Source organism: Danio rerio, chromosome 8, assembly GCF_052040795.2.
Source record: "Danio rerio strain M-AB ecotype USA chromosome 8, GRCz13ab, whole genome shotgun sequence".
Lineage (NCBI taxonomy): Eukaryota > Metazoa > Chordata > Actinopteri > Cypriniformes > Danionidae > Danio > Danio rerio.
The window spans coordinates 55016429-55031052 of NC_141028.1; the positions used below are offsets into that span (position 1 = coordinate 55016429).

At 36.1% G+C, this 14624-nt stretch overlaps 1 protein-coding gene across 4 annotated transcripts in view; it reads left to right on the top strand.

The window, feature by feature from the left end:
* Positions 1–301: 301 nt before the first annotated feature.
* si:ch211-251b21.1 overlaps positions 302–14624 on the top strand; it is a 39957-nt gene continuing 25634 nt past the window's right edge. For 3 of the 4 annotated variants that reach the window (XR_015497250.1, XR_015497249.1, XR_015497248.1), the window contains exons 1-4: positions 306–334; positions 479–554; positions 12426–12457; positions 12548–12727. Coding sequence is in view for 1 of the 4 variants with exons in the window: in NM_001144802.1 (NP_001138274.1) it covers positions 494–554; positions 12426–12457; positions 12548–12727 (273 nt within the window). In the remaining 3 variants the exon portion in view is untranslated. Of the gene's footprint in view, positions 335–478; positions 555–12425; positions 12458–12547; positions 12728–14624 lie in introns of all 4 variants that reach the window. The other variant, NM_001144802.1, reaches the window with a different exon arrangement.

The following is a 14624-nucleotide window of genomic DNA, read 5'->3' on the forward strand; positions in this document are numbered from 1 at the left end:
ATCCAGCTCTCCATTGACTTTTCTCTTTGAGCATCTTGCAGATCATAACTTCTGCGTGCCCTTTGTACCCAACGGCTCTACGACTCATTCTTCGCTGGATCACATGCTTGTTATTCTTTGTGCAGATTTCAGTTCCCCTCATCTAGCTCTCGCCTATACCCATAAATCCTTGTAGATTTGTTGTGGTCAGACCAAAAGCCCCCCTCTTTAGCCCCCAAGAACATCCCCTGTTCTCTTATTGGCTGTTTTGAGAGTCTCTAGTGTATGTGTAAGCTTTATAAATTGAGGTGCCTCATGGGTTGAACAATAATAAGAGGGTGACTACAGTTTTCGGGTAAGCTTGGCTCGTGTTTATGCTCATTTTTATGAATAGAGCTTTTCCTTTTTGGGGTTATTATCTGTGGATTGTTTGTGTTGTACTATAAAAATTGTAATGTAAAACTCATCAATGTAAATAAATGTCATCATTCCTGTCCAGGTTACTGGCGGTAAAATGTCTCCATTAGGACTCATCTTGGTTTCCTCAGCACTTCTGGCTGGTCTCTGCACTGCAGGTAATGTAATTGCATACATATATCTGGTGAATGCGTGGTTATTAAAAAAATTAAGCTTTCTATCTGTTTTATGTTATGTAGTTATGGTATGAACCGCATTATGAGACTTCATTTCTGATCTGTTGGCTTTTGATGTTGGAAATTCAGTTGTAGGGTTCAAAAAGTGTAACTTTTATTGACATTTTATTAGTTTAAAACGATATATCTTATAATAAATTATGTAAAGAGAATTATCAGGAAAAGTAATGGCAGTTTATTACAGGATTTTGTATTATTGTACTGTGATTTACAAATACAAATACAGACAAAATATCACCTCAAGTGATCAAAAAATGTCAACAAAAGTCACTTTTTCAAACTTTTTAACATCAAAATTTCCTGGAGGTGTGATCAAGATCCCATAATGCAATTTAAAAGCATAAATAAATAGGAACAAAAAAACATGAATCACACAATACAGAAAACTGATCATTTACAGACATTTCATACAGCACAGATTTCTTTTTGCTGTTAATTTCTGATATTTTGCTACAAACTGAAAAATATGTAGCCATTTTGTTTTTCACATCTTGTTTTTGGCTCGCCAACTGTTTTTGTTTAGCTTAATTATGCTTATAAAAGCATAATCTGTACAATAGTAACCTATTATAATGAGTATTGCTTATTTTTCAAAGCCATGGTGTCATATGGCCATCTGCATCTATTATAACTATGACTAAATTCATTAAGCTCCATCTCCATAATCAGCATTAGTTCTTCAAAGCTGTAAAAGGCAGCTGAGAGGTTTATAAGTTGTTTTGACTTTAGAATAATAGCTGATTAGCATAGCATCATTAGCCCCTGCTGGTTGGTGTTGTAACTACACCCCTGGCTTTCTATGTGTACGCTATTCAATCTAGCTGTGAGTCCACATGAGGCAATATAGCATAATAGCATGTTTAGCTAACAATCTTTCATTTTAAATTTTTATACAGTATTTTTTCCTTCAAACATAAGACTTTAAAGACATCAGCGTCTGTTATCATCGTTCAGTAAAATTCACTAGATTTATATTTGTTGCTAGCATTTGCGAATTTGTGGCTAGCGCTCCCCAAATGTTCTAAAATGTATTTATTTATTGTCACAGAGTGATAATATGAGCAAAATTTATGGTTAGGGCGGCGTATAGACAGTTTGAAGACTTTTACATCTGAAATCGTGAATCTCAAAACTTTTACACATAATTAAATGAGAAAAACAAACATGAATCACACGATACAGAAAACTGATCATTTACAGACATTTTATACAGCACAGTTTTTGTTTTTGCTTTTATTTTTTTGATAATTTGCTGCAAACTGAAAAATATGTAGCCATTTTGTTTAGTCACATCTTGTTTTGGCTCGCCAAGTGTTTGTGTGTAGCTTAATAATGCTTTAAAAGCATAATCTGGACAATAGTAGCCTATTATGATGAGCATTGCTTATCTTTTAAAGCAGTTACCATGAGGTCATATGACCATCTGTATCTTCTATAACTGTGACTAAATTCATAGCTAATCTCCATCTCCAAACATAATCAGCATTAGTTTTTCAAAGCTGTAAAGGGCAGCTGAGAGGTTTATAAATTGCTTTGACTGTAGAATAATAGTTTGTTAGCATAGCATAATTAGCTCCTGCTGGTTGGTGTTGTAACTACACCCCTGGCTTTTTATATGTATGCTATTCAATCTAGCTGTGTATCCTCATGAAGCAGTATAGCATTATAGCATGTTTAGCTAACAAATTTAATCTTTCATTTTAAATTGTTATACAGTATTTTTTCCTTCAAATATAAGACTTAAAAACATCAGCGTCTGTTATCATCGTTTAGTAAAATTTACAAGACTTATATTTGCTGCTAGCATTTGCGTATTTGTGGCTAGCACTCCCCAATTTTCTAAAATGTATTTATTTATTGTCACAGAGTGTTAATACGAGCAAAATTTATGGTTAGGGCAGCGTAAAGACGGTTTAAAGAATTTTATGACACTTTATACAAATGAAATCGTGAATCTCAAAACTTTTACACCAAAATAAATGTGAAAAACAAACTAAATACAGAAAACGGATCATTTACAGACATTTCACACAGCGCAGTTTTGTTTTTGTTTATAATTTCTGATATTATGCTGCAAGCTGAAAAGTATGTAGTCAATTTGTTTTGTCACATCTTGTTTTGGCTCGCCAAGTGTTTGTGTGTCGCTTAATAAAGCTTATAAAAGCACAATCTGGACAATAGTAGCCTATTGTGTGTATTTAGAGTATTGCTTATAATCAGTTTCATTCAAAGCTGCTACCGTGAGGTCATTTGACCAGCTGTAACTTCTATAACTATGACTAAATTCATAGTTAATCTCCATCTCAGTCAATGACATCATATAATCAGCATTAGTTCTCCAAAGCTGTACAGGGCAGCTGGGATGTTTATAAGTTGTTTTGACTGTAGAATAGAAGTTAGAAGCAAATACTGCTAATATTACTTCATTTTATTCTGTTAATATAGTTTTTCTCTTCAAATATAAGACCTTTAAATAATAAGGGTCTGTTATCATCATTTAGTAAAATTAACAAGATTCATAATTGCTGCTAGCATTTAGGTATTAGTGGCTAGAACCCTCCAAATGCACTGAAATGTATTTATTTATTGTCATCGAGTGTTAATATGAGCAAAGTTTATGGTTATGGTGGTTTTGGGTCAGTCTGAGGGCTTTTCGCTGCTGAAAAAACAGCTTAATTCAGTGTGAGCAAATATAGCAGTGTTGCACTGCAAATATAGCAGTGTCGTTTCAACTCTAACAGAGTTCAAATCAAATCTGAATGTGTCCATATGTGAAATCATATTGTCCATATTTTATATATGAGTTAGGTCCATAAATGAGTTGTATTAACATGATAGAGTTACAAATAACTCTGGTCTACACTACTAGGAGTTGATGGTTTCCTGACTCCAGTGTTAAGAGTGAAAATGCAACTCTTTAACAGAGTTTTACTCCTGTCTACCTAACCTTGTAAACAATACAATAGCCGTGATTAATAGTCAAAATAACTTACATAAGTCAGGTCTCCAAGAATGACATTAAAATATCCCAATTGTAATTATATTATGAATCATTTTCTTAACAAAACATGTTCAGGCAGCATTACAAATTTACACTTTTTAAGATTTTAAAAGACTGTAAAAGTGGCCCGACTTTTGTGTTTCATTAAGCTTTTTGGTCAAATTAATTCCTGGATGCTGGAAATAACACCATCAAGTGTTGTTTACTTGTAACACCTTGATTCTACACTAGATCAGCACAGCTTCAAACTCTGATTGTGTTCATTTATCAAAATATAACTCTATAATGTCAACACTACTCTAAAATCCTTTAGCACTAAGAATTTAACACTGATAGATTTGCTGTGCCTGTTCACTGGTTTTAGTTGGTCAGCCAGGCTGGGGTGCGTTTCCCAAACAACCACATAACTCACAGCCAAACTATTATAGTACGGTGGAACATTTGGGACTAGAACAATGTAGTGACAAGCGTTTCCCAAAACCCTTCTGTTGCAGATCCATCGTTTGAACCACGTTAGTTATAATGTAAAACGTCTACAGTGGTGCTCTAAACGAGGTGGTAACAACTTCTTTAGAGAAGAACGCCATAATTTCTTTATGGAAATTCTATTGTTTTACACGCACACGTAAAAAATCCAATGCTAGTTTTGGTAAAAAAATTAACTTAATTTCTATATTGATTGAAATATGTAAATAGCGCATAAAGAGTCTGTGTTTCCTTTACAAATATTATTAAGAATATGACATATTCTATTGTAAAACATAAAATCACTTACAAAAGCTAAAGTGTATTCTAATATCATATATAAATCATATAAATAAATAAATAATGAGACGATTAATTAAAAAATGAAATTTAGTATTAGTTATTAGGAAATTTAAAAAACATACTTTAATGATAATATTAATGATGATGACGATTATTATTATTCATTCATTCATTCCTTTTCTTTTCGACTTAGTCCCCTTAAAAATCGGGGGTCGCAACAGCGGAATGAACCACCAACTTATCTAGCACATGTTTTATCCAGCGGATGCCCTTCCAGCTGCAACCCATCACTGGGAAAACTATTATTATTATTTTTATTTTTTTTATTTTTTTATCATTAAGTAGAATATTGCTTATTTTATTTTTATTTTTTTGAAAATTTGACTCATACAAACCACTGCAGAAATGTTTTAGCCAGCAGGCCCATGCCATATACAGTACATATATGTTCTAATTGAATAGGGCATAGGGGGGATAACTGGGAATAGAACACAGCCAGGAACTGTTTTTAGCTACAGATCCAGAGGTAGTTGCAAGCGTACAAGTTTGCGACGCAGTTTGCGAACGTTCGTTGGAACGATGGATTTGGGAAATACCAAATCAACAAACTGTTTGTAATGACTTAACTTGCAACCATGATTGGCTAACGATGGTTTTCGGAAATGCACCCCTGGTTTTAGAGGGGTTTTGGCCATTTCCAGTCTGATCTTAGTTGGTCAGGCTGGGAAATGGCCTGATAAAACCAACCTGACCAGTCTAGTTTAAGCTGAACAGCTGGTTTTGGTTTGTCTCCCAGTTTGGCTAGGCTGGTAAAGCTGCTTTTAGCTTGTCATTTCAGCTTTAATAGGAAAAAATTGTTAAAAACGAAACTCTATTTACCAGAATATAAACAATAGGTAGCAATAGAAATAAACGACTAGGCCAATAATTATTTTCAGAAAGCTTTTGCCCTTTTGCAATCTAAATTTTAGAATTTGGTAGTTACATTTCCTGTTTTTAGGCCATGTTTTGCTTAGAAATTACTTAAAAATGTATGTAAAAAATCTAATCGATTTTACTTTACGAATTTAGCTTTTATTTTTGAATAATTTAAAGAAGAGAAAATATTGGTTTAATCCAACTTGGTTAAAATTAGCATTTTAAAAATTCACAATCAGTTTCTGTTACAATATCAATAATTAAACCAATAATTTTGGTCAAAATTTGTTAATTATTTTAAGAGCAGTTCGCAGTTACTTATTTTAAATGGCTAATTTTAAATGATCCAATTTGATTAATTAATACTCAATCCATATTTGTTGAATTAAATAATAACATTGCTTGTAATCTGTTACCTCAATTTTATAAAGTAGATATAGGATATATATATATATATATAGGATATATATAGGATATATATTTTTACAGTGTACTTCAATTTGTAAAAACTAATAAGCAAACTTCCCAACACAAATCGATTAGTTAGCTTAATTTCTTTTACAAATGTAAGTGGATTGAACATTAAACAACTAATTTGTCCCAAAAAACTCTCAAGAATTGTGTTGATTCAGTTTATCTTAACGAAGTAGCTTAAACAAGCAGCAAAAATACATTTTTGATCTGTTACACAAGGACACAAATAATGGCCGAGTTGTTTGCCTGTTTTATTTACACTGTTACTAATTTTGTTAACATTTTTTTCCTCTACTGAAAGTGCTTTTGACTACAGTCATGTTTCTGTATATATATATTGGTGTTGAGTGTAATAATTTGAATCAGTTCATGTGATGTTTATGACCAGGATTTTTTAATGGAGTGAGACCGACAAAGCCTATGTAACTAGACCATCCATGGACGTGCTGTCTGATGCGTAAACAAAGCAGGATGTAGATAGAGCCAATATTAGTCTGACAGGGCATGTTTCAGTCTAAAGCATGGCACTGCGCTGGCACCGTCTCATGACATCCCGCCGCTCATGGAGCAGTCTGCATTTAAAGCGCAGAACACTGCTGCTATTCACTGTAATGACTGTGATTAATCAATTAGCCACTGCGAACCAAGCAGCCGCTAATGCGGGGCAGCCCATGACATGACTTCAGTTCTGATGGCATGTGCGGTTTTCATGGTCTGAATGGAAGGATGAGGAGTGTCAGTGATATGCGTTGACACTGATGGAGGCCTGCTGGGTGTCACACGGATGAAGGTTTCTCACAGTCTGGCCAAAAACTGGCAGGACTCAAGATTACTCAAACAGTTTAACACTAGAAAGCTTGTCCGGTCGTTATATTTAACCCTCTCAAGGCAGGCGTTGCTGATTTGCAACAGTTAAAAAGACTCAGAAGTACCACTGCAGGACTTGGTTGTCCATTGCCCTGCTGAAAAATCCAGCTTAAACCAGCCTTGGCTTGGTTTTCGAGGGGTTTTGGCCATTTGCAGGCTGTAGTCCAGCCATTTCCAGCCTGATCTTAGCTGGTCAGGCTGGAAAATGACCAGCTAAATCCAGCTAAAACCAGCTTGACCAGCCTGGTTTAAGCTGGACATAGCTGGTTTTGGCTGGGCTCCCAGTCTGGCTAGGCTGGTCAAGCTGGTTTTAGCTGGTCATCTCCCAGCCTGACCAGCTAAGACCAGGCTGGAAATGACTGGAAACCAGCCTGGAAATGGCCAAAACCCCTCTAAAACCAGCCTGGCTGACCAGCTAAAACCAGCCAACCAGCCTAGGCTGGTTTAAGCTGTTTTTTTTCAGTAGGGTAGCAACAAACAGTTACAAAAGACAAAAAAAAGCTATTTACAAAAGAGAAAAACTGTTATTTGGAGTACCACATGACAAAGTGACTTGGAAACAGACCTACTCAATGAGGATTTGAGATATTGGATTTGGATCCCAAATTGTTTTTGTTGTTGTTCTGCCACTGAAAAGCAATTTGTTACATTGCTTGAAAAGCTGTATTTAAAAAGTTATTGTTCATATCATATTCAGTCGTCAGTGTCTTATTTCCACACTGGGCCAATCTTGCAAATTTGCAACATCCCAGAACACCTTGCATGTGAAGGTCTCTCTAAAAGAAAAAGTCAGGATTCTATTGTACTACCCCATATGATAATTTTCCCCAAATATCCGATTTTTCCTGTTTCTAAAACTTAATTTGAGCCAACTCCTTTAGATCTGAATTAGGTTTTAAGTTCTAAAAGTCTATGTGAAATGGAGATTTCATTATAAAAGTTGAGGGCGGGGCTTTATTTTTGCTCGTTATTCCCTTGTAGCAAACTAACAGTAATAGGGGTGTGGTTAAGTATATATGGCTGAAGCTGTCAAACTGACGTCAACACAAAAGAACCGTCATGCCAGACATTGAAGCAAATCATCAGAATTTGATTGAAGATTATAAAAATTACTTTTTTCTCTGTGGATTAACTTAATTAATTGATTTCACATGATTCCCCCCTTTGACTTTTTTTCTTGTTTAAATATTTCCCAAATTATGTTTAACAGAGCATTTTCACAGTATGTCTGATAATATTTTTTCTTCTGGATAAAGTCTTATTTGCTTTATTTTGGCTAGAATAAAAGCATTTTTTTAAACACCGTTTTAAGGACAAAATAATTAGCCCCTTTAAGCTTTATGTTTTTCAGTAGTTCACAGAACAAACCATCATTATTACAATAACTTGCCTAATTACCCTAACCTGCCTAGTTAACCTAATAAACCTAGTTAAGCCTTTAAATGTCACTTTAAGCTGTGCAGAAGTGTCTTGAAAAGGATCTAATAAAATGTTATTTACTGTCATCATGGCAAAGATAAAATAAGTCAGTTATTAGAGATGAGTTATTAAAACTATTATGTCTAGAAATGTGTTGAAAAAATCTGCTCTCCGTTAAATAAAAATTGGGGGAAAAAATAAACAGGGGGGCTAATAATTGAGGGGAATTAATAATAGACTGATTTCATGTAGCTGACTTTTTTAAACGTGAAATCGAGGCAGCGGTGGGAAGAAACCCGGAAGTATCGCTGAGAGTCACGGAACGTTGTGTACCTGGCTGTATATCTTATCAGGGAAGAGAAAGTGACACACATTTATAATTTCACCTCCTCCCGAGTGACCCGAAGGTCCGTTCTGAATGAATGGTAAAAAAATAATAGAGTCATGTCAAAATAGGCATATCAAATCTGATTTTCAGCTAACTTAAGGGAAATTACACTAGTTAGCTAATGTTTCCTTTCCCAAACACATGTTTTAGATGCCATTCATCAAAATCGAGTCAATGAACTTATTCTTTCACTATATTAGACTTGTTACGATACTGAATTCAAAGAAAAACCGTCAATTTCCCGTTAACATTTAAGGCACTGTTGATGGCTTTCTTAAAACAACGCTGATTTGCCATTGGGTTCACATGCTCAACAGAAATGACTGTGATTGGCTGAGAAGATCATCAGTTCACCCTCCACAGTTTACCGAGTACAAACACTGACGAGCGATCTGCTTGATGACTCTTCACGGCTGCTTAGGGCTCCAGTGTCCATGTATCTGTGTTTGCACTTGGTAAACTGATGAGCACTGGTGAATACTATGGTAAACCAGCGCTGATTATGAACACGCTCAGCGGCGCTTGAATGTCAGCAGGAAATGGACATTTTTAAAACTTCAGTAGCGGGACAACACTATTACAGACGACACGAGGGTGTGCTACAGAGGACTGCAGTGTTTAATAACTCACCGGGTTACATAGGCTGAAGCAGGAAAGCGTCCCCATGATGTTCAGCTGCTGCCATGAACTGAAGCCTAGGAGGACACTTGAGCATATTACTCTTACAGATATTAAGATGTTGTATGGTGCTTAATTGCTTTTAATTGTTTAAATTAAACTGAACTGAATGATATTAAAGTGATGTTTACACCATTTCTGCATTTTGAAATCGCGGCAACAGCTGGAGGTTTGTAGTCCAGAGCATGTTACTGCAATGTTTACAGTGCTGATCCTATATTTCTGGGTTTCTGTCCACCGCAGCCTCGCTTTGGTTCTTCAAAATGGCGGCCGCATGAAATAAGCTTATTCTGACTTAACTGTATGCTGAGTTCAGACTGCACGATTTTCAAAGTAGTCACATCACAGATGTTTTGACATCGCATGGTACGGCTAGCAGCAAACCTCCTTCGATTACGCCAGAATGACAGTATAGACTTTTTGGCCTTGAAAACAGCAACTTTTAATTTTCTGTTCTTCTTAGTACGAAATGTAACAACAGAAGAGTTAAGCTTTAAATTAACTTATTTTTGAATACTTAAACCAAGATTCTAATGGTCTACTCTGATTCAGTGATTTATGCTAAGCTAAGCTAAGACGAACGTGCTCGCGCCAGATCCAGAGATCAGCTAATGGATTTTTAAAAATGCTAAAACTCAACTGATTAACTCTAGTTGACTTTTAAACTCTAGTTGAGCCTATTTCCAACAAAGTAGAGTGTTAATAAAGAACACGAAATAGCATGTACTATATTTTACAAATTCTTAAGAAACAGGGATGGATTATACTGTATTATGAAAGTAACCATGATTGGGGGTTATTTTTGATTCAAAAGCAACTCTTTGCTTCATGATTACAGACCAACATTCATGCATCTCAGCATGTCTGCTAGTTTATGTGACTGGTCTGCATTAAAAACAGGATCAAGTGAAGCAACTTCCAAGTGGACTCAGATGCGGCAGCCAGACAAGAGGGGCACTTTCCCATCATTTTGTAAGCGCTTTCTTTAGAGACTTACTGGAACGTTTTCAAACTCTCACCGCATCCGTTCCGCTGCAGGAGGCACTGCTCACTCAAAAAGCGAGCTTTTGTTTATTTCCAATGCTTTTCTTTTAAGTCTCGTTTGGTCAAAGTAAGATTAGTGGCCATGAGGCGGCCATTTCTCCATAGTGGTGTAGCACAAGTGGGATATTGTCCGCATCTTCTAAATTTGGGAATATTAGTGGTTGTTTGAAGAAGGGTGCAAAGTACATCCCAGCATGACAGAATGCTTCATTAGGAACCAGGAATGCTGTCCAAGTGTGCTGCCCTTGTCAAAAAAAAAAAAAAAAAAAGACAAGACGAGTGTTTTTTTTGGTCCTGCTTTTACTAACTTATTGGTAAATTGGATTACCTTGGAACTGCCAATTAGGGAATAATCATATTGCGTAATAAAAATCAGGAACAATTAGGGGTGTTTACTTAGTCATGCATCACTTTTACTACAGCACATACCAATACAAAACTTTTGAACATCTGAATATATTTATATATATATATCACACACATACACTACGGACTATATAGCCTATACCCAATTCACCTATACCACACATTTTTGGACTTGGACAAGGAGAACATGCAAGCTCCACACAGAAATGTCAACTGACCCAGCTGAGACTCGAACCAGTGACCTTGTTGCTCTGAGGCGAACATGCTTTTTTTAAAAACTTTTCTAAAAAGTGTAAAATAGTGGTTTCCTTATGAGATCAGGCTTGATTTACACTTAAAGGTGCAGTAAGTAGGATTGATTCCACCTAGTGGTGTAACTAGATATCGCAGTCCAAATTCAATAGGCCCCAACTCCTCCAACTTGATGCTCAAGCAGGTTGCCAGATTGAATATAAACGTTTGCTTTTTTAATATTTGCATTGTTTGCAAATTAAAAATGACCTCATGTGGATTTTTAAATAGCCCTGAATCTGTGTCTCATTTTGAAGCCTGCTACTGTTCTCCAGAGTTCGCACTTTCGGATACGACCACATTTACTGAAGTAGCCTTCAGCCCAAAAGAAAATAGGTCATATTTTCCACTAAGGCCAACTGGGGGGCCAAAATCAACTCAATCTTATGGCAATTCGTAACTTTTAGATTTAGTGGCTAATACGTAATTATTCGTACGATCTAATTCGTACAATTTAATACGATTTGCTCATCCCCCAACGACGGTTGGGTTAAGGGGTGGGGTTAGGTGCCACGCCTCCTTTTTAAAATCGTACAATTTCATACGACTGAACTTGTGAATTAGCCACTAAACTGGCAAAACGTAAAATACTTACGTTTTCTCGTGAGAACAGGCTGGCCAAAATATAACTGGACAAACTTGGAGTGAGTAGAGTTACACTGATCAAAACAAAGTCAGACATTCTACCATGGAAATCGCTTTTTTAAAAAGGAGAGTAAGTGACCGTTCTATAGTTTTTTCAGATAAATAACTATGTAGTATGTTACGCAAATATCTGCACACATATTATTGTTATGCTTTAAAAGAGTTGAAAGCATAGTTAAAGTCAGAATTATTAGCCCCCCCCCGTTTATTTTTCCCCCAGTTTCTGTTTAATAGAGAGATTTTTTTAACACATTTCTAAACATGATAGTTTTAATAACTAATTTCTAATAACTGATTTATTTTATCTTTGCCATTTCACTAGATATTTTTCAAGACACTTCTATACACCTTAAAGGGACATTTAAAGGCTTAACCAGGTTAATTAGGTTAACTAGGCAGGTTAGGGTAATTAGGCAAGTTATTGTATAGCGATGGTTTGTTCTGTAGACTATCGAAAAAAATAGCTTAAAGGGGCTAATAGTTTTGTCCTTAAAATGGTGTTTAAAAAATTTAAAACTGCTTTTATTCTAGCCGAAATAAAACAAATAAGACTTTCTCCAGAAGAAAAAATATTATCAGACATACTGTGAAAATTTCCTTGCTCTGTTAAACATCATTTGGGAAATATTTAGAAAAGAAAGAAAAAATTCAAGGGGGGGGCGCTAATAATTCTGACTTCAACTGTACACACAACACCTTTAATATTAGTATTAAACATAATGACTTCTCACGTCATGCGACATGTTGAGGGTTGGTGTGATATTTGTTTTTGTGTGTCATCAAATTAGGGATGTTCATGTGGTGATAAAATAGCCAAGAGAATTCCGATGTTTGAAGCAACCACCATGTGTACCTTAACAAGGCCTTAGTAAGCCTTAGATTCCCGCCAAACAGCATTTAACGATTAGTAACTAGATGTTGTTTTGTTTTTTAGGACCACAGCCATTGAAGGTTACAACCATCAAGGTGGGTAAACTATAACACAATTTGTACTAAAATCATATTAAAATAAGAAATAATGTTTTAATTTGACACTTATTCACAAATTCCTTGCAGGAGGAACCATATGCAATGTCTAAAGGCTCTGAGTTGGAGGGCTTCTGCATTGACATGCTGTCAGCTATTTCTAATAAATTAGGTTTTAAGTATGATGTTCATCTCGTGAAGGACGGCCGATATGGCAAAACAGACGACAGTGGCAACTGGAACGGAATGATTGGAGAAGTTGTCAGAGGAGTGAGTATCATAATTTGATTTGCAGAATTAAAAAAGGCAGTTGTTTGACATGAATAAGAATATTAAACAGTTGTGCAAATAAATTACAAATATGTATTATCTTGTTACTGTTGGAATTTCAAGCCAATTCCATGCGTGTTCAATAAGAAAAGGTCTGGAGAGGGTTTTCTTCAATGCCAAAAATATTAGTATTTTATTAGATACAAATGAATAATTCGATGACAGAGCTCTGGGTTACGTTACACCAACACAATACAAGAATTACATTCAAGAGGTTCGCAACTAACATACATTTCCAGACTCCAGCACATATACACAACTCATATTAATAGGTGGAGTCTTGGTTTAACGTCACTTATCAGTCATTCTGCAGTCTTTTGGCTCTTGTACCCCCAGACATACTTCCTCTTTCTGCAACCCTTCAGTGCATACCAGAACTGATCAATTACGTGCATCTTTAATATATTTCACAACTTCTACAAGCATCATGACAACTTGTGACATGTCTAGACTGCAGTTCTGGAACAAAGGCCCTCATCCTCAATTTATTCTTAGGCCGTACTCACACTAAGTACAGTTGCCTAGAACCGGGCCAAAGCATGCTTGTCCCCCCTCATGTCTCCCCCGACAGCCCGCACTCTCACCACAATCGGGCTTCGGCACGCTTACGTCATCGCTGCTGCGCTGTTCAGTGAGAAGCGCTGTCACTCAGCAGCACAGTAGAGATTGCTCTAGTTATATCGTTTCAGTCGTTTGATATGCATTGATATGATATTTTGGCGCTCATAAACAATCATAAAGCCCTCGTGCTGCAGGAATGAGGAGGTCTGCTGAAGGTGCGCAGCTATCGTGCAGTGAGGAGTTTGCGTATTTAATAAACTGCGGCAGTTTGCGTTTACTGTACAGCAGTGGTTTTCAAAGTCTAAGACAGTGGGCCTCCCTTTTGACACAACTTATCCATTGGCGCCCCCCTCCTCCCAAACATGCACACACACATACATATATATATATATATATATATATATATATATATATATATATATATATATATATATATATATATATATATATACACAGTATATATAAAGACACAGACAGATGTCAGACTGTTAACTCACTTTTATCATCATTTGCATGAAAGTGCAATTATTTACAGAGTAATAACAATTATTTTAATATAACGTTTTTAAAACTAGGATGATGGTTCAATATGAATAGAACAGATCCAAGAACTGTTCATCCCAGTCAAAACAGTCGAAGTTTAGCGGGTCTCGTGCTGTCATTAGCCAAAATATCTTGACAAACCACACTTAAAGGTCGTGGTTCATCAGCTGGTCCTGTCCACGTAAATCCTAAACTCAAATGCTGATCATCATATCGTCGTCTTTTGGGTTTAAGCCCTGAACTTGAAGGCTTTGAATCGGGGGGTCTCAGAAACCGATCCATTGTATTAGCAGGCATAATTAGCAGGCATATAGCTACCTGTATTGGCAGGCCAAACAGAAGCGAATTCACAGCTATGGCCTTCTGGGTAAAAAAAGGTTTTCTTATTTTTGACGTATTATTTTTTTTAGCTTTGTTTAATTAAAACGTTTAAATATAATAAAAAATACATATAATAATTAAACTTAATAATTATATTTTTATTATATAATATTTTTCCCGCGCCTCCCCTGACATGCTCTGGCGGCCCCCAGGGGAGGCACGCCTTACACTTTGAAAACCCCTACTGTACAGTAAGAATGAATAATAAATCCATATGAAACAGTGCCTTAAAAGTCACGTGTCGCTTTCCGTTTCGGGCTTTGGCGCGTTTTGCACTCACACTACAAGTGTACCGCGCCAAAGCCCAAGTGAACCGCGCTCAGCCCCACCTCTTCCAACTGGGCCAGGGCCG